We start from the raw sequence: 17379 nt of genomic DNA on the forward strand, positions 1-17379 counted from the left end.
ATCGCATGGTTGATCAGAGTTGAGGCAAAGACTCAAATGCAGTATTTATTGGTATTCCGATGAATGTTTATATAGCAATGCATCAACCTTCTGACGCGTGAGACTCCACGATATTCACTTGAGCCTGTTTTGACTCTTCAGACTAAGAAAATCTGTAATACAGGAATATTGCATGGAGAGGGAGGGGGATGAGAATTTGTGGGCAATACTGGATTGGATATTCAATATCTCCTCTGATTTCGCCTCGAGCCCTAGGCAGGATTTTTTTAGTAGTTGGCGGTATTGCTATATAAGAAAGTATCACGACAGTCACAGCCACATTATGGCACAAAAGGTTACGAATGTTTTGAGATCCCAGGGCGTTGGTCGACACGAATATAGATACATAAATGGAAAATAGTCCAGAAGCTACACTTGGGAAGACTTCAACAAGAGAACTCAGAAGACGACAAAGAAGCCTGAGAGCTTTCGTTGCCATGTGGAGTAGAAACGGGAGAGAAGCAACAACGACGACAACAACAACAACAACCAGAGGGCGTACAAGCATTGCTAGATCTCAAACATTGTCGTAGCTCATTCATGGAAAGATGATATTATTTCCACAACTTGGAGCCATGATCTCTTGCCGAAAGGACTCCCAAGACTATACCTTTCAGCTCTCCGAATTATTGAATTCTGAAACATCCCTACCAATTCAGACCTTAGATTCTAGATTCATCAGTCGCATCCTGTTTGATAAGAAAAATTGTGATTATGAGCACATGCTTTATCTGCCCGGATCGATCTATAGAGTAGAGTTAATCAAAGCTAGAATATAGCCAGAAGTTGTGAAGTGTTTTCTTAGTGTCAGTTGTGGCTTTGATGCTTTTGGTATCAGCTAAAGTGGACGGCGAGGTTCTCGTTGTTGGTTATTTCCATTTTTGTACTGAGACTGATGACCCAGCGCAATCTTTCGATGCAAGGTTGTGAATCACTCCAATCCCATTCCTAACAGGATTCAATTCTGCGTCGTGCGGAGGCAAATGATTGCTGAGGCTTAGCGTGGGTGACATGTATATAAGGAAGTGATTTTCTCAAAGACTAAGTGCGTCAAAAGCATTAGAAATCCAGAAGGAACATTTGATGGCAACTGATATTCGACTCGTGACGGTGTACTTCTCATTTCGTACTCCATAACTAACTGAAGTAGGAAAAGGTGTGATAATGTCACAATCTTCCTAGCGCGGTTGAACACAGTTTTGGCAGCAATAACGAAGCATCTCTGCTGTCCATATCTTTTAATGGCTGATAATTACTGCCACTGAACTTTTGTTACCGTGCTCCATACCAATTCACCAACTTACGTATCTGGGGAGTTGAAAATCTACGTTGAGTCGTAGAATACGAGACGCAGGTGAAAGGAAAAGGAAGAATGCACGGCACTCACTCAGACTGCTCAGCTTCTTCCTAAGCAGGCTCGGATAGCCTGGCTATCGTTTCGGTCACCCTTTCGACAAGACAGCTTATGCTTCTGACACGTCTAAATGTCTGAGCCTAAGATTTTTGAGCTGCGAGCGAGGAATGACTGGGAATATAGTGGACTCGATCAATGTATTTGAATTTTGGCTATAAAGTGAATGGGATAATCGTCTGCGATTCGTTTCTGCCTGATTGATAAAACGCTTACACCTTTGGTATCTCCTATCCGTAATCGTTCTGTACTACGACTCAAGGCAGTGGCAAGCTACTCACATCAAGAAAATATGATTTGAAACCAATGGAAAGAGACTTCACGTGGTAAAAGGCTTGTAAGAACACGAACAAGCGAGATACAGCGAGGAAAAGCTCAAGATCAAATCGATGAAGAAACAACATAGAATCCATGTGCCAAAAAATTCCAAGAATCAAGCCATACAATATGGGAAAGGACATGCCCAAACTAGTTGTTTGACCTATATAACACTGTCGGCGAAAGCAGGCAGCGACGATGAGCGAATCAATAACTTTGATGTATCGATAGCGACGAAAGCCACGGGTTAAATGACAGCGAAAGAGTATCATTTTTCTCCCAATTTTGAATTTCCTCAAATCTTCAAACATTTCCATGATGCCAGTATTATAACTCAGAAGCTGCACGGACCGAGTATTCGACCCGATCGATATCAATACAGCCTAAGACTCGATATTTTCATTTGGTAGGAACGAGAATGGCTTCTATAAGATATCTATGTCTTTGTGATAGGAAATTGTATCGTATGCAATTCACCAGAGGAATACTTGTAGATTGCAAGGACAGTAGAACGAGTCTAGACGAAAGCTGACTTCAGCATAATTTGAGCGCACAAAGAGACTACACCTTCTCGAGCAGACATGTGTTAGATGAGCAGTGGTACTTTTGGGTTGAGGTATCTGATTCGTATATTTTGTGCCCCTCGTCCGTCCAGAACGTAGACCTACTCGTACATTTTCTCCATTTCCACTACTGATACACCATCCTTCCCTTACTACCTTGCAGGAGCATCTTCAAACTTCACTTTCCCACCTTTATTAACCTCCACATAATGAAACCCAGTCGGTACATCCTTGATTTGCTTCGTAACTTGTGAAATTGACTTGGGCTCTTTGGCCAATTCAATAGCTTCCGTTACGGCACCCGGTGGAGCATCCGCAATTTCATTGATTTCTTTGTTCGTCAAAACGTCGCTAATCCTTGTCGCCCTTGTAGACATTAGGAGTGTAGTTGGCCCTCTAAATTGTAAAAATAGCCTATCGCCCCAGATAGTCCTTCTCATTGCAGTCCTCAGAGTGAAAGCTATTCTCTTCACAAAATTCCATGAATCTGTTTGTTGCATAACCCTGAAGAATTTGATATCTGGTAGTAGCTTACTGAATCCCAAGGTTGGGACCTGCAACTTTAAGATGGAGGCCTTTAATCGGTAGGGAAGAGGTAGATTTTGGTTCATTGTGTACGCCACGACATTTCCTGGATGTGCGACAAATTCCTCCCCTTCTTTCAGGGTAATTTCGTAGATTCGACCTGCTCCAGCCAAAGCTACAAGCCCTCTGCCTGTAATTTGTGTGTTTCCCCAGTGAGCGATACTCATACTTCTGTTCATTGTCGGTGAAACGGATAGCCTATGGCCAGTCCAGGCCAGCAATGCATCTCTTTGAGTGATCATCCAATCTTCTCTCCCATCCAAATGTAATACCTCCATAGATGTGATCGGATTTTTCGTTGACACCAGTGCTTTTATAGGACTCGTTGACGAGACCTTTTGATATAGGAAAGGAATTCCGAGAGGGGCTCGTCGAAATGGTTCAAGGATCGATAATGTGGATTGGGCCTACCCAATATATCAGCAAGCCATCCTTCCTATCCCAGTGCTTTCACCTCGAGCATGCTGACATTTTCTGCTTTCCCGCTCACTCCAACCAACGTTCCTCGTCGGGTGTATAATGTTTGCGATGCTGACAATGAAACTGAAAGGAGAGAGTAGGGCGCTCCAATGACTTCAAATCTTGCATCTGTAACAATTATCTTAGTATTCAGCCTTACTATCATTGCCAGGCCTGAACGTACCAGCAGGATCTGTAGAATCAAGAGTCTTGCTCAAAAGATCGCCATCCAAGGGAGCTTCCGATGCGCTGATTTGAAAATTTCTACATGCGGCAGGCGGTTTATTGATTGAACGGAGCTGCCGCGCACCGCGAGCAACGCGGCTTACAGATGATCGTGAAATCATGACTGCTATTCCTCTTTGATGTTCAAAGGGAAAAAAGAGAGGGGCATCCGTTGTCGTTCGGAAAAGCTGCAGGAGTAGGCTGCATGTGCAATTTTCTGCCTTGTTAATCCTTAGGCGAGGCTGCAACATGAAATGTCGTAATAGCTTCGTACATTGTGGTGCTCACGAAACTTTTCTATAAATTGGTGAACCTCTAGAAGACAATGAATTCTTATCTGATTCTATTTTGATAAAGGAGAAATAAAAGAGAACGATATTCCTTTCAATTGTGCTTCTTCCCAATTTCCTTCAACCGCATTTTCAAATTGGACAATTTCTAAATTTTGCCTGTTGATTAATTCCTTATCGATAGCTACAACTTTATACATGGGGGTCTTCTTGGAATAGCTGAGGCATGCGCAGTCGATGATCTATGGGCAGTGAGAATAGATTTGGTTTACGATGAGCTTCCGAAGCTTACATAGCTTCTATGGAGCTTCTTGCATATATGCAAAAGCTTCATTACGACATCCACGATGGGCACAGTCCGGGGCAGGCCTCAGGGTATTCACAAGCACCAATCGACCGTTAAAAGACATTCCCAGAGGCAGTGCTATCCAGAGCCAATCTTTAAGAAATGCGAAATCAGCGGACGACATACCTGGGACGACGCCCGAGACTGCGAAAAAAGCCCCTCTTGCCATACCGACAACGGCAAGAAAAGATCCATTGGCCCTAGATGACAAAACAAATAAGGAGCAAAGGAAGGCGGACTGGGCGATTATAAAAGAGATGTCACAATATTTGTGGCCCAAAGACAACATGGGAACAAGAGTTCGGGTTGGTTTATCCCTCGGGTTGCTAGTTGGAGCTAAAGTGTTGAATGTGCAAGTACCTTTCTACTTCAAAAGCATTGTCGATGCTATGAATGTTGATTTTGCTACTCTTGGAGGCACAGCTACAACCGTCGCCGGGTCGATGATATTGGCTTATGGACTTACCAGAATTGGAGCTACTTTGTTTCAAGAAGTTCGGAATGCTGTCTTTGCTAGCGTTGCCCAAAAGGCTATTAGGAGGGTAGCTTGCAATGTTTTTGATCATCTGTTAAGACTCGATCTCAATTTCCATCTCACGAAGCAGACTGGTGGGTTGACTAGAGCTATCGATCGGGGTACAAAGGGTATTAGCTTCTTGCTCACATCTATGGTTTTCCACATTTTCCCGACAGTGTTAGAGATATCCATGGTTTGCGGTATCTTGACCTATCAATATGGTGCCAAATTCGCGGCTATCACAGCTCTCACCATGGTAGGGTATACAGCATTTACCATCTCGACTACTGCTTGGAGAACAAAGTTCCGCAGAGCCGCCAATGCTGCCGATAATAAAGGCTCGACAGTTGCTGTAGACTCTTTGATCAACTACGAGGCAGTCAAGTACTTCAATAACGAGAAATACGAAGTTGGTAGATATGACCAGGCACTCAAAGCTTACGAGAAATCATCCATCAAGGTCGCAACATCTTTAGCGTTCCTCAATAGTGGACAAAATTTGATCTTCTCAAGTGCATTAACTGCCATGATGTACTTAGCTGCAGATGGTGTAGCTACAGGAAACTTGACAGTGGGTGATCTTGTAATGGTCAACCAATTGGTCTTTCAACTCTCGGTTCCCTTGAATTTCCTTGGATCCGTATACCGAGAACTTCGACAATCCTTATTGGACATGGAAACGCTTTTCAATCTGCAAAAGGTCAATGTGGCTGTCAGGGAAGCTCCGAATGCAAAGCCCCTGCAGCTAACTAAAGGTGGTGAGATCACATTTGAGAATGTAACCTTTGGTTACCATCCAGACCGTCCAATCCTGAAGAATCTCACCATGACCATCCCTGCTGGCAAAAAAATTGCTATTGTTGGACCCAGTGGCTGTGGAAAATCAACAGTCCTGCGACTCTTATTCCGTTTCTATGATGTTCAAGAGGGACGAATCTTGATTGATGGCCAAGACATACGAAATGTGAGTTTGGAGTCACTGAGGAGAGCCATTGGCGTCGTTCCTCAAGACACACCACTTTTCAATGATTCAATTGAACACAACATCAGATATGGTAACTTGGAGGCATCTGACGAAAAAGTCAAAGAAGCAGCACAACGTGCAAAGATTCATAGCATTATCACAACGCTCCCCAACGGATACAAGACCATGGTTGGTGAACGGGGAATGATGATTTCTGGAGGAGAAAAGCAAAGATTGGCTGTATCAAGACTTATCTTGAAAGATCCTCCACTGTTATTCTTTGACGAGGCGACATCTGCATTGGATACACATACAGAACAGGCACTGATGCAAAATATCAACAGCATTTTGAAAGAGAAATCAAGGACTAGCGTTTTCGTTGCTCATAGGCTCCGAACAATCTTTGATAGCGATAAAATCATAGTACTGAAGGAGGGGTCGGTGGCTGAGAGTGGGACGCATAGAGAATTGGTTGATACTGGTGGGGTATATTCCGATCTCTGGAGTGGTAAGCAGCTTATTCCATTCTTATTGCTTTGTGCTCTGTCTCACCATTATTTTAGTACAAGAAACTCTTTTTGCCGAAACGGAGATCGGTAAAGAACGAGAAGTTAATGTTCCCGACGTCTCGAAAGAAGAGAGCAGATAGATTTGATCGATAAGAAATTATTATCTTGAGTGGACTAGATGCACACATGCTGCAGGGTAAACCCCCTTTCACATTCAAGTCCCACCAATCGAGGCTGCATACAAGTGGGACTAGACTTTCTTGTGTGCTTCGAACCCCCGTAACACTGGATAACATTTACCCCTCAACACTGTACAGTACAGACCACCAAGCATCCATCAACTTTCAAAGCGAACGCATTATCGTGTATTGGTTACGTCTGTTTCATTGTTTCAAATGAACGATTTATGGAATTGAATAAACATAATGATTGTGTTCGGCGCGGCACAAAATTGATCTAGACAAGCACCCACTTTAGATTTACTCGGGAAGACAGGTTCTAAATCCAGAAAAAAGGCCTGTCGAGTCACAAAGTCGGCTGGGGAATGAAGACGAGACTGAGAGGAGCCTTTTACCACTTAGTTAGACCTTTTCCCGAAAGGAAATTTGATTTGACCACGCTTTGATCATGTAGTGATGGGTCCAGATGGCGTCTTCCATGCTCTTAAATTCTTCTAGGGAAACATCCGGGGCTGCTTAGAAAGTTGTACTACCCTGGCCACTTTCGATGTAGAAAACGTGCCAACGGTTGATTGTGCCTTTGAGCTTGTACTATTTCAGTCTAACCCTCCGATCATGGTCTAATGTTATTGGATACTAGACGAAAATCCATTACTTTCCATTTGAATTGGTCAGACTATGCCAGTTTTCGAGCCACTCTCCATAAGAAGCGTCCACTTTTCACCGGATCTTTGCAGCTCTATTTGCCTTAGACTGTCATGGATAAAATGATGATTCATGTAGAATCCTTGTATTTCACCCATTTCTTGTGGATTTTCGAATAATTGGGATGGAGCAGTGTCCAAATTCGAGGGATTCTCAGGGAAAACAATAACTGTGCAGAAATGCAAGCAGAAGCAAGTCAGAAAATCTGTGGATGAAGAGCTACGGGGCACACTTACTTGTAGAGACTAGAGCTTTCTAGATGGCTTATCGCCAAGGACCAGAAGGTCTTCTTTTCTTTCTGTCTTGCCTCAACAACTCGGTGAAGTAAAGGTCTGTTCATCTATTCATTCTTGAGAATTTTTGACTCGACACACATTCGAAGTATATACAAGCATAAAAACATCTCCAAATTTTGGATTTCATCGACTGTTGTAAATATTGTACTTCATCGTTCATCTACTCACCTAATACAAACGAAATCTCGCGATTGTTTGATATTTGATCTTGACGAACAAGAATAGCCATTCCTGTATTCATTTCGCAGATAATACGGACGAAGCACCTCTGACGGGTTCAGAAGACTCTTTCGAAAATCGATTTATCAACCCTTTCCGATATCAATCTTCACATTCTCTAGAGCAACCAATCTACTCAGTCTCTCGCTTCTCTTCTCCTTCATTTTGGCTGACGGTCAATATTCCCGCGATATCAATCTCACTCAACCACTCCACTCTCCACACCCCACACAAACGCAACCATGGTTAAGCTTATCGACATGATCAACCAAAAGTTGGAGCTCTACAGACTTGAAAAGCGATATATCAATAGTCGAAATCGTCGCAGCACATTTGTTTCCGATGCAGTATATGTAGATGGCGAATACTACTCTGCAAACAACACATATTCTGCAAATTGCACAGCAGGCGACGGCGATAGGGGAAGCAATTCATCATCATCGAAGGAAAGCAAACTTTCAAAAGATACAACGGGAAAGACAATGGCGTCGACAAGATCAAAGAGATCGAGTCTAATGGATTGGAGACGAGGAAGTGTAAGGGGGAAACATAGCGATAGGGAAGGGACGAAGGTTAGTGTAAGGGAGTTGAATTGGGATGGAAGCGTGAGATCATAATTTGTAATTGCTACTGGTGAAGGAGTGATTCAATTCTTCAAGTGGATGCATTGGTGAATGCACACTGGCGCGATGCTTTTCAGCGATAACCTTTTTCTTGTCTACGGATTTTATGATTGTGATTACAGTAGAGGGGATATCTAGCTATCACCCTTTTATATTTGTTAAATTGAGCATCTGCTGCTCGGTGGCTAGAAAGTGGAGTTTACTTATTTTCTTTGTTCATATTTTGCTGGCATTATACTGGAGAAGAGTCGATGGTGAATGGGTTGGGGTACTTGGTAACTGGTCAAGGGGCAGAAATCAAGATGGTATCTCATATATATATAACAAATACTCTTAGATGGAGAGCATAGAGTAGTAAATACTCATTATATAAATCTCAAACTATCTCCCTTATAAAAGATGCTGTTCAACATGTTTCTCATTCCATATTATATAATTCTCCAAGACTTTCGAGGTAAATCTCTTGGAGGGGATATGTAGACTTAGGGAGAGTAATCTGCATAATCGCGAAGTAGGAATATACCGGGCATGCTTCCGTTCGTAGCCCTTTCCTACCCGCTTGATATTTCTTCCACCATTGCTTCTCTCTCACAAAGCAGCAAATTCCCATCAATAGATTTGGTTGAAGTGCACAATCTTCTTTGTTATAACGATGCGAAACTACCCCAACGCATCGATTGGCATGGATGCTATCTTTGTGTTGCTGGAAAAGACACACTGAACAAAGCCTTGCAATTCCAAGGTACGCTCAACAGAATCGCGTGAACCAAAAGTTCAATATATACCAAGGGCAATAGAATCCAGTTTTCAAAAGTTTACAACTTCATGTGTAATTACATATATCGATCTTTCAAAGACCATTCCATATAATCAAGCGTCAAGATGAATATCGATCCAGCCATGGAAGAGGCCGAGAGGTATCTCAAACAGAGCGAAGGCTGGGCGCCAGTACACATCGGTGAAGACTGGGTTGGCGTCAAGCGTCTGGGTGGTGGTTCTTATGGCATAGCAACTCTGTTTGAATATCGAGGAAATGATCTAAAAGTATCGCCGCGGCAACTAGTGGTTAAACAGGAAGGAGGCCCGGGTTTGAATTTGAAACAGGAGAGTAGGATGGTACAAAGTCTTATGAAGTACGACAGTGACCATATCATCAAGATATATAAGGCTTATCATCGCACTATGGGCATGGTAAGCTATTGCTTCCCTTTATGATCCAGCTCAGAAGATGCTGTTTGCAGCAGAAGATGCCCTGATGTTAAACTCTACTAATACAGTCGTGAATAGGGGACAAACGACGCTATGGACCGGGCTATTATGGGTTATGCTAGGTGGCTGCACACTGAAAAGGAGATCGACGCCAATATTAAGGTACAACTCAGGCGAAAATATGATGTATCAAGAATTTATCTAGAATTTGCATCTGTAGGGGACCTAGGAAGTTGGATGTTCGAAAACTGCAATGATCAGCGCCCTCCAGAGGAATACATTTTTAGAATATGGGAATGTTTGTTGAAGGCACTGATGGTTTTGAAATATGGGACAGAGAATCCACATGATACAATGTTTGAGGGACCGCCAGAGGATCTCCAGCATAAACCAATTGCGCATTTTGATATCAAGGGGCCAAATAGTAAGTTGCTCCTAGAAGCAGAGCTTGCTTGCCAGCAACGGTGCTAACATTGTACAGTCTTGTGAGTAAAAGTTTTTGCACACATATTCTTTTCCATATTGGAGTCAAGAAACACGTGTGTAAATAGAGTGCATTCCAGATACACAGAACCTCTATCAGAGGAATGAATGCTAAATGTTTCTCCATGTAGAATCGGCGATAATCCTCGACCAGGCCATGAACGTATATCAGTTCACAAGGTGCGTAAAGATATGTACGAAGTCTCACGATTTCAATGTCGAGAATTCAAACTCAAATAGTGCTAACCCGAGATCAACCATAGCTTGCCGATTTCGGGCTCGCACTTGAAGTTCCTGACGCCGAAGCATTGAGAAGGAGTGCTTCCAAACGGCGAGCATGGCTCAAGATAGCTCAAGGACGCAACACCTACTACGCACCTGTATTAACCTTATTTATTAGTATTCCTTGCATTTCAAGCTCCGTTTCGATCTGGCTCACCTGTCGTGTCACTCAAACTAACTTATTAACAGGAACAATTTTTGGTCAGCAATCCAAACCGCGTAATAGGCACCTCAACCGACGTGTGGAATGTTGCAAATGTTATTTACCAATGCCTAGTAAATAACAATGCCGTGCCCGACAATGAATTCTTCGAGACAGGAGTCGATCCCGAGCCTTCTGAGATATTCCTAACCATGGGGCCATGGCTCTTGCATCCCGAACTAGAAGTTTATAGTAGGCGATTGAGGGGGTTGATTTTGAAGTCTTTATCATTTTATCCCACAGACCGTCCGGATGTACGGGATTTACTCGTACAGGTACAAGAATCTGTGGATTTTTGGAATTTTGGCGAAATCCATGACTTGTTCTTGGATGGCATTTATGGCGGCGAATATGGGTGGGATGAAATATATCCGGACGCTACTCGGGGGTCGAAAAAGGATCAAGGTATGAAGGTACTCAAGTTGCAAAAGGAGAAGCAGCCACGCAAACCAGACTACAGTAATCCAAGGTGGTGGAGATCGGCCGAAGATGAATACGATTACGATGATTATGAACTTTTATTTCCGACTCGCAAGGCGCTTCAAATGGGGTATAGAGAAATGCCGTTCAAACTGGGAAGACCGATACGCAACCCGATGTTCCCTGATTGGAGAGCAGTCGGACTAGATGGAAGGCCGGTGCGAGATTCTGTAGGGCCAGCCTTTGATGACCTAGAGGATGACGCGGAAGATGATGCAGATGATCCGGAAGTTGATGCAGTCGACCCAGAAGATGATCTAGAAGATCCAGAATACATTCCAAAGGTAGGAGGTCCACGCGCCTACAACGATGGGAAAGGAAAGGGAAGACTAGAACCAAGATTCCAACGGGCCCTGAACATCGAGCGGGGCGTAAAAAGAATGCGCACACCCGAGGAAGAAGAAGCTCGTCCCTGGATCAAGACCCCCGCTCCTGTCAGAATCGGCCGCAAAGCACGAGTTCGAAAAGCTCCAGCCCGAAAAATCAAACGCCGTATAGCCCCGCCAGCTAAACACCTTCGTGTAGCGCCTTTCCACGATGCAAAGAGACAACGAGTAGCGGGTCCTAACTCTCCGCAGTATTATGGAAAGGAATATAGAGTCGGTACTGCGGGGAAAGTGATGGTTCGGCGTAAGGGACCTTCGTCTGGATCGGGAGGAATAGAGGTGGAGAGGAGTACGCCGTGGGCTTTGAATCGACCGACTCCGAAAAGGCGTAAGGCTAAAAGGGGACAAGATGACTATGATATGTACTATAATGAATGAGGCTTGAGACGTGGGATGGATTGAAAAGTTGTGCACCGAAGTTTCTCGATCACTTTAGACGGCACGTTTTGGACGAAGGGAAAAATTGCTCGTTGTGCTGGGGGACTTGAGCGTGAATGGCCAGAGTTCAAGGGATGTTTAGATTCTTTAGTCAAGCTGCTATCTTGAAGGCATGTAGTGATAGTATATTGAAATTTATATCTTATTGTAATGTTATATGAGTAGTATAGTATCGGATTTCAATGAAGTCCCGTTCTCCTTAGCTATCTTTGGTCTGAAGTAATACGAAACTGAGTATCCTCCAATAGAAAAGACAAGGTTGAATGGAAAAGAGCAAACGCCAATCTCTATGGAACCCAGGAATAACAAACGATTAGAGTTCGTCAACTACAGGCATATCGTTGCCAACACCAATCTCGGGCTCGACAACTACATTACCTATTTCAATTTCCTCGGCCACTGGCTTTGAGTCGGTTTCTGTACTTTTCAAGAAATCATCAACCACTAATCTTGCTACATTCTTTCCCATCAATGCACTCGTTTCCATAGTGCTGATGAAGGATTCGATACCGCTAGTGTAGTAAATACCAGGTGCGAGTTGAATCTCTTCGAATGTCACGCGAGGGTACTCGTATGGATAGGAGTTCCAGACGTGGGGGTAGAACCATGTTATTGTGTTATTTGCTGTAGGAGAAATGGTGGTGAGGTCTTCAGGGACAGGGACTTCGCTATTGAGGATTGAAGAAAGGAACTCGGAAGTCAAGGGGCGAGGAGAGAAGATCTTGTATAGGTTTTCGTATTCGAGGGTGGTAGGATTGATAACTTTGCGGAGAGTCGAGATGGAGAAAAAGCCAACGGGACCGGCGAAGTCTTTGGGATCAGTTGGGGCGGGGACGTTTTTGGGGAGAGTGGTGAGGATTGTGGTTGGGACCTGCTCATTGGGGCCGAGGTTAAAGTAGGCTGGGTTGAAACCATAGGGAGAGGTAAAGAGAGTTACGTGAAGGGTAACGTAGGGGATCTCGTCGGGGGTATGTTGAAGGAGATCAGATGACATTTTGATATCGGTGTATTGAAGTGGAGCGGCGATAATGATGGTGTCGAATGGTTCTTCATTAACATGAGAAACACCGATATCATCTGTGGTAATGGTTTTGACATTGTACTTTTCTTGATCTCGAACTTGGGAAATCTCAGTAATGGTGTGGTTTAGACGAACAGTGGCATTTGATGATTGAATCATGTTGTCAAAGATTTGCCAATTGCCGCCTTGAATCTGCATGGCACCTTCGATTGCCATACAGACCATGGCCTCTACGCCATGAATAACGTTTAGGTTTTGACCATAGTTGACCCGAGTGGATGCTTGAATCAGATCAGTTGCGAATGAGCCTTCAATCTAAGTATTGTTAGTTTCATTATGACAACACATGCAGTTAGACTCACATTGTTTTGAGCCAAGAATTGTTCGCCCGTTACGGATGCCACAGTCTTGAGGTCCAGTTCCTCTATTCTTTCCGTGAGAGATCTGAATGGAAAGTATGGTGCTTCATAAAGTTGTACGAACTTTCCAACCACATTTTTCATCAAGCGTTGAGTCTTCAAGGGGGCAAATCCATATTTCCAAAACATCTTTGCAATATCCCAATACTTCCAATCGCTATCTTTCTGAGTAAAGACAAATTCTGCGCCATCCCAGATACCAAGAATTTCAGCTTCTTCGGTATTAGATGATTTTGCATGCAAGTCAAATTCTCGGCTTGCATTCTTTAAAATTGCGTTGACGTCAACGAAGATACTGGCCCCCAATTCCACGGGCTCCAATGAGTTACCATATGCGTTCACTGTGGTCGAACGACCTCCGATATAAGAGGATCGTTCAAAAACAGTGACATTGATTGCAAGGTCGGTTTCAGCAGCATACTTCTGTAAATGGTATGCCGAGGAAGACCCGCCTGCTCCAGCACCTGATATCCTGTCAGTGGAAGGCGATTGGAATATTGTTTGTATTCTGATGCTAAATGGAAGTATATATCATCAGAGTATCTAATGGGTATGCGGATTCCCATGAACTTTGAGGTAATATGCAAGAGAAACGAAGGGAACAGATAGATAGTAGCCAGCTAAGGGATGGGGGCAATACCCCTATTTTGGGTCCCCTTTGAAAGATAGGAATTATAACAAAAGTTGTACCCATTCAAGGGAAGGTCATTATGAGAGATCACACGGCAACGCTGATAATGATGGTATGAAAAAAAGCATCGATACATACCAATAATTGCAATTCGTTTTGCATGACTATCAGCATACTCGTATGTTGTTGATTCTATGATAGGCTCTTGTACAGCAACAGCTTGAAATTTAAATGGCCATGACAAAAACCCAAGACTTTCTCCAGAGAGAAGAGTAACAATAATTGCCAATACGAGATTCCAGCCTCGATACATTTTGAAGATATTGAACAAATAATGAACAAATAATTGATGGAATTATCTATTAACAGATCCGTGGTCAGCATAAACAACATAAACAATGCCTTGTAGCTTAAAGTGGTAGCCTCGCCTTAGTTCCAAATTGAGACTAGCGTGAACCTCGTGTGGGAATTCACGTCGCCCATAGAAAAAAAAGCTCGCGACGTTGAGGGACAAAATACACAGCTTCTCGCCACGATAACGCCATATAACTTCATTTTAATTACATACGAAGTTATTGTATTCTGTCAGAATGTCTGCCGCACAACTATTGAACCCAAAGGCGGAGTCCAGAGTATGAATTTTCCTATCTAAATTTGAGATGCAGCTACTGATTCGTAGCAGAGAAGAGGGGAAGCTTTAAAAGTCAATATCAGTGCAGGTGAAGGTTTACAAGATGTTTTAAAGTCAAACTTGGGTCCTATGGGAACCATTAAAATGTTAGTTTTCGTCATCCCATAAGGCTAGAATATGCTAACATTCCCATAGGTTGGTTGACGGTGCTGGAGCGGTATGAAAGTCTTCGTGATGCAACAACGAAAACAATTCTCTAACAATCGATCCGCAGATAAAACTTACAAAGGATGGAAACGTTCTATTACGTGAAATGCAAATACAAAACCCTACGGCAGTTATGATTGCACGAGCAGCAACCGCACAAGATGATATTTGTGGTGATGGCACAACTTCAGTTGTTCTTCTCGTAGGAGAGCTTTTGAAACAGGCAGATAGATATATTTCCGAAGGCTTACATCCCAGAATTATCACAGATGGTTACGAGATTGCAAAAACAGAAGCGTTGAAGGTCGGTAGGATATCAAACATTGGCGGGGTAATACTGACATTTTGCAGTTTTTGGACACCTTCAAAATTGAGAAGGAAGTCGACCGTGAACTTTTACTCTGCGTTGCGCGAACCTCCTTATCTACAAAACTTAACCACACTCTGGCGGAAAAGCTCACTCCTGATATCGTCGATGCGGTCCTATCGATTTACCAAGCCCCAGCAAAGCCTGATCTCCACATGGTCGAAATTATGAAGATGCAACACAGAACCGCCTCAGAGACTCAGTTGATTCGAGGTCTTGCGTTAGATCACGGTGCTAGACATCCAGATATGCCAAAGAAGGTCGAGAACGCATTTATTCTCAGCTTGAACGTCAGTTTGGAGTACGAGAAGTCCGAAATCAACTCCGGTTTCTACTATTCGAGCGCGGAACAAAGAGATAAACTCGTGGAGAGCGAGCGTCGTTTCGTTGACGAGAAATTAAGAAAAATTGTCGAGTTGAAGAAGGAGGTTTGCGGGAACGATCCCAAGAAAGGCTTCGTTATTATCAACCAAAAGGGTATTGATCCTTTATCACTCGATGTCTTGGTTAAGAACGGAATCTTTGCTCTGAGAAGAGCTAAGCGAAGAAACATGGAAAGATTACAATTAATTTGTGGCGGTACAGCACAGAACAGTGTGGATGATTTGACCCCTGAAATTCTTGGATGGGCTGGAAATGTTTATGAGCATCAATTGGGAGAGGAGAAGTACACTTTCATCGAGGATGTAAAGGAGCCAAAATCTGTGACCCTTCTCATCAAGGGACCAAATCAACATACCATTACTCAAATCACCGATGCCGTCCGCGATGGTCTTCGAAGTGTTTACAACATGATTGTAGACAAGAGCGTTGTACCAGGAGCTGGTGCTTTCCAGGTTGCTTGCGCAGCACATTTGAACAGCGAAGCTTTCCGCAAGACTGTCAAGGGTAAGGCGAAGTGGGGAGTTCAAGCTTTCGCTGATGCTCTTCTGGTTATTCCTAAAACTTTGGCAGCAAATGCTGGTCATGATATTCAAGATTCGCGTAAGTTCTTTTTCCTCCTAAAGCTTATTCATCTCGCTAATATGTATCACAGTTGCTAGCTTACAAGATGAGCAAGCAGAAGGCAACATTGTCGGTCTTGACCTCAAAACTGGTGAACCTATGGATCCAGTCTTGGAGGGTGTATATGATTCTTTCCGTGTACTGAGGAATTGTGTTGCATCGAGTTCTGGTATTGCATCCAATCTTTTGCTCTGTGATGAATTGCTCAAGGCACGTCAAATGGGGAGAGCAAAGGGACCGGGTGATATGGATGGATAAAGTCATGAATAAAAGAAGCCTAATGATCATTTGTAACGACTTTCTTGGGAAGGTAGACCAAATACATGCATGGTATTTTTATAGGTTCGCATCTCGATCGTTTTGAGATGTAGCTCTGTATGGTATTACCGTATCTAGAGAGGTCATGTAAAGTGTCTACCATATTCATACCTAGGTAAATAGAGATGAAATGAATGATTTGATGAAAATGATTGTTAGGATGTATGTGTACTAGGTAGGTACCTGGTAGTTTACAATAATGCCCCTCCCCTCCCCAAGAGGACTTTTCTCCGCATTTCTTGTCTTGGACATGATGGATATTTGTTTCGGATCAGGTCTGCCGTGCCAAGAAGTGGCTGTGGATGTTTTGGATGGTTTGCGGCATAGGTGGCCGTCTCCCGAATGGCATGGATGTATCTGTGTATTTGTCTGACTTTTTGGAGTTGTTATTTGATTGCTTATTGTAATTGTGTGTGTAGATTGGGGAGTGATGAGGTTGATGGATTGATGGATTGATGGGTTGATCTGATGGGAGGGATGATGGATCGTCCTGGCACCTGGGTAGGTAGTCTCGAGGTGGTCATTCTCTTATTGTGTCGAAGGAGTGGATTGGATGCGATTCCCAGGAGAAGTGAGTGAGTTTCAGGAGTCCCTATGGCCCTTTGGGTTGGGATTCCAGGAGTTGATATAAAGAACCACTTGATAAAGATATTAAAGTTGTTGACTTATGAAAGGGGTGGAGATTAATCTGATGCTTGAAATTTCAATTCAGGGTTATGAATCATGATGTTGACTCTTTTGAAGTTATCATATCTTTCAAATTGACTTGCTTCTCTTGAAAATTACATGAAATCAATCTCCTGGATAGTGTCTGAATCATAAGAAGCTCCTATCTCTTCTGATGCGACTGAATGTATCTTAATCATTAGTGGTTGATTTTCAATTCAATCCATTCAGAAGATTCAATAGAAATTTGAATGATCAAATGCACTTTAGTTTGTTTTGTTTTTTTCCTATGTAATAAATAACATAACCTAGTGACCTTGTATGGAGTGCTCGCTGGAAAATCGGGACCAAATGGATGGGATAAATGGAGGCTCCTCGTATTCGCC

The 17379-nt window shown here is 43.2% G+C and overlaps 6 protein-coding genes across 6 annotated transcripts; 4 read left to right on the top strand and 2 right to left on the bottom strand.

The window, feature by feature from the left end:
- Nucleotides 1–2483: 2483 nt before the first annotated feature.
- EAF01_000615 (uncharacterized protein) lies at nt 2484–3722 on the bottom strand (the record flags this gene model as incomplete). The annotated part of the gene is made up of 3 exons (XM_038908865.1): nt 2484–3323; nt 3386–3504; nt 3560–3722. The coding sequence occupies 3 exons, from the start codon at nt 3720–3722 to the stop codon at nt 2484–2486; spliced, it is 1122 nt and encodes a 373-aa protein (XP_038775771.1).
- A 441-nt stretch (nt 3723–4163) lies between these two features.
- EAF01_000616 (uncharacterized protein) lies at nt 4164–6366 on the top strand (the record flags this gene model as incomplete). The annotated part of the gene is made up of 2 exons (XM_038908866.1): nt 4164–6225; nt 6281–6366. 2 exons carry the CDS (start codon nt 4164–4166, stop codon nt 6364–6366), a joined length of 2148 nt encoding a protein of 715 aa, XP_038775772.1.
- A 1501-nt stretch (nt 6367–7867) lies between these two features.
- On the top strand, nt 7868–8242 carry EAF01_000617 (uncharacterized protein; the record flags this gene model as incomplete). Its single annotated transcript, XM_038908867.1, has 1 exon — nt 7868–8242. The coding sequence occupies one exon, from the start codon at nt 7868–7870 to the stop codon at nt 8240–8242; it is 375 nt and encodes a 124-aa protein (XP_038775773.1).
- An 888-nt stretch (nt 8243–9130) lies between these two features.
- EAF01_000618 (uncharacterized protein) lies at nt 9131–11668 on the top strand (the record flags this gene model as incomplete). The annotated part of the gene is made up of 5 exons (XM_038908868.1): nt 9131–9439; nt 9536–9885; nt 10072–10120; nt 10204–10320; nt 10412–11668. The coding sequence occupies 5 exons, from the start codon at nt 9131–9133 to the stop codon at nt 11666–11668; spliced, it is 2082 nt and encodes a 693-aa protein (XP_038775774.1).
- A 151-nt stretch (nt 11669–11819) lies between these two features.
- On the bottom strand, nt 11820–14112 carry EAF01_000619 (uncharacterized protein; the record flags this gene model as incomplete). Its single annotated transcript, XM_038908869.1, has 3 exons — nt 11820–13064; nt 13112–13632; nt 13938–14112. The coding sequence occupies 3 exons, from the start codon at nt 14110–14112 to the stop codon at nt 12042–12044; spliced, it is 1719 nt and encodes a 572-aa protein (XP_038775775.1). The 3' UTR covers nt 11820–12041.
- A 277-nt stretch (nt 14113–14389) lies between these two features.
- Nucleotides 14390–16267, top strand: EAF01_000620 (uncharacterized protein; the record flags this gene model as incomplete). Its single annotated transcript, XM_038908870.1, has 6 exons — nt 14390–14431; nt 14482–14576; nt 14626–14647; nt 14705–14941; nt 14989–15988; nt 16041–16267. The coding sequence occupies 6 exons, from the start codon at nt 14390–14392 to the stop codon at nt 16265–16267; spliced, it is 1623 nt and encodes a 540-aa protein (XP_038775776.1).
- Nucleotides 16268–17379: the final 1112 nt, after the last annotated feature.

This window comes from Botrytis porri (genome assembly GCF_014898465.1).
Source record: "Botrytis porri strain MUCL 3234 chromosome Unknown BPOR_001, whole genome shotgun sequence".
In the NCBI taxonomy this organism is placed as follows: domain Eukaryota; kingdom Fungi; phylum Ascomycota; class Leotiomycetes; order Helotiales; family Sclerotiniaceae; genus Botrytis; species Botrytis porri.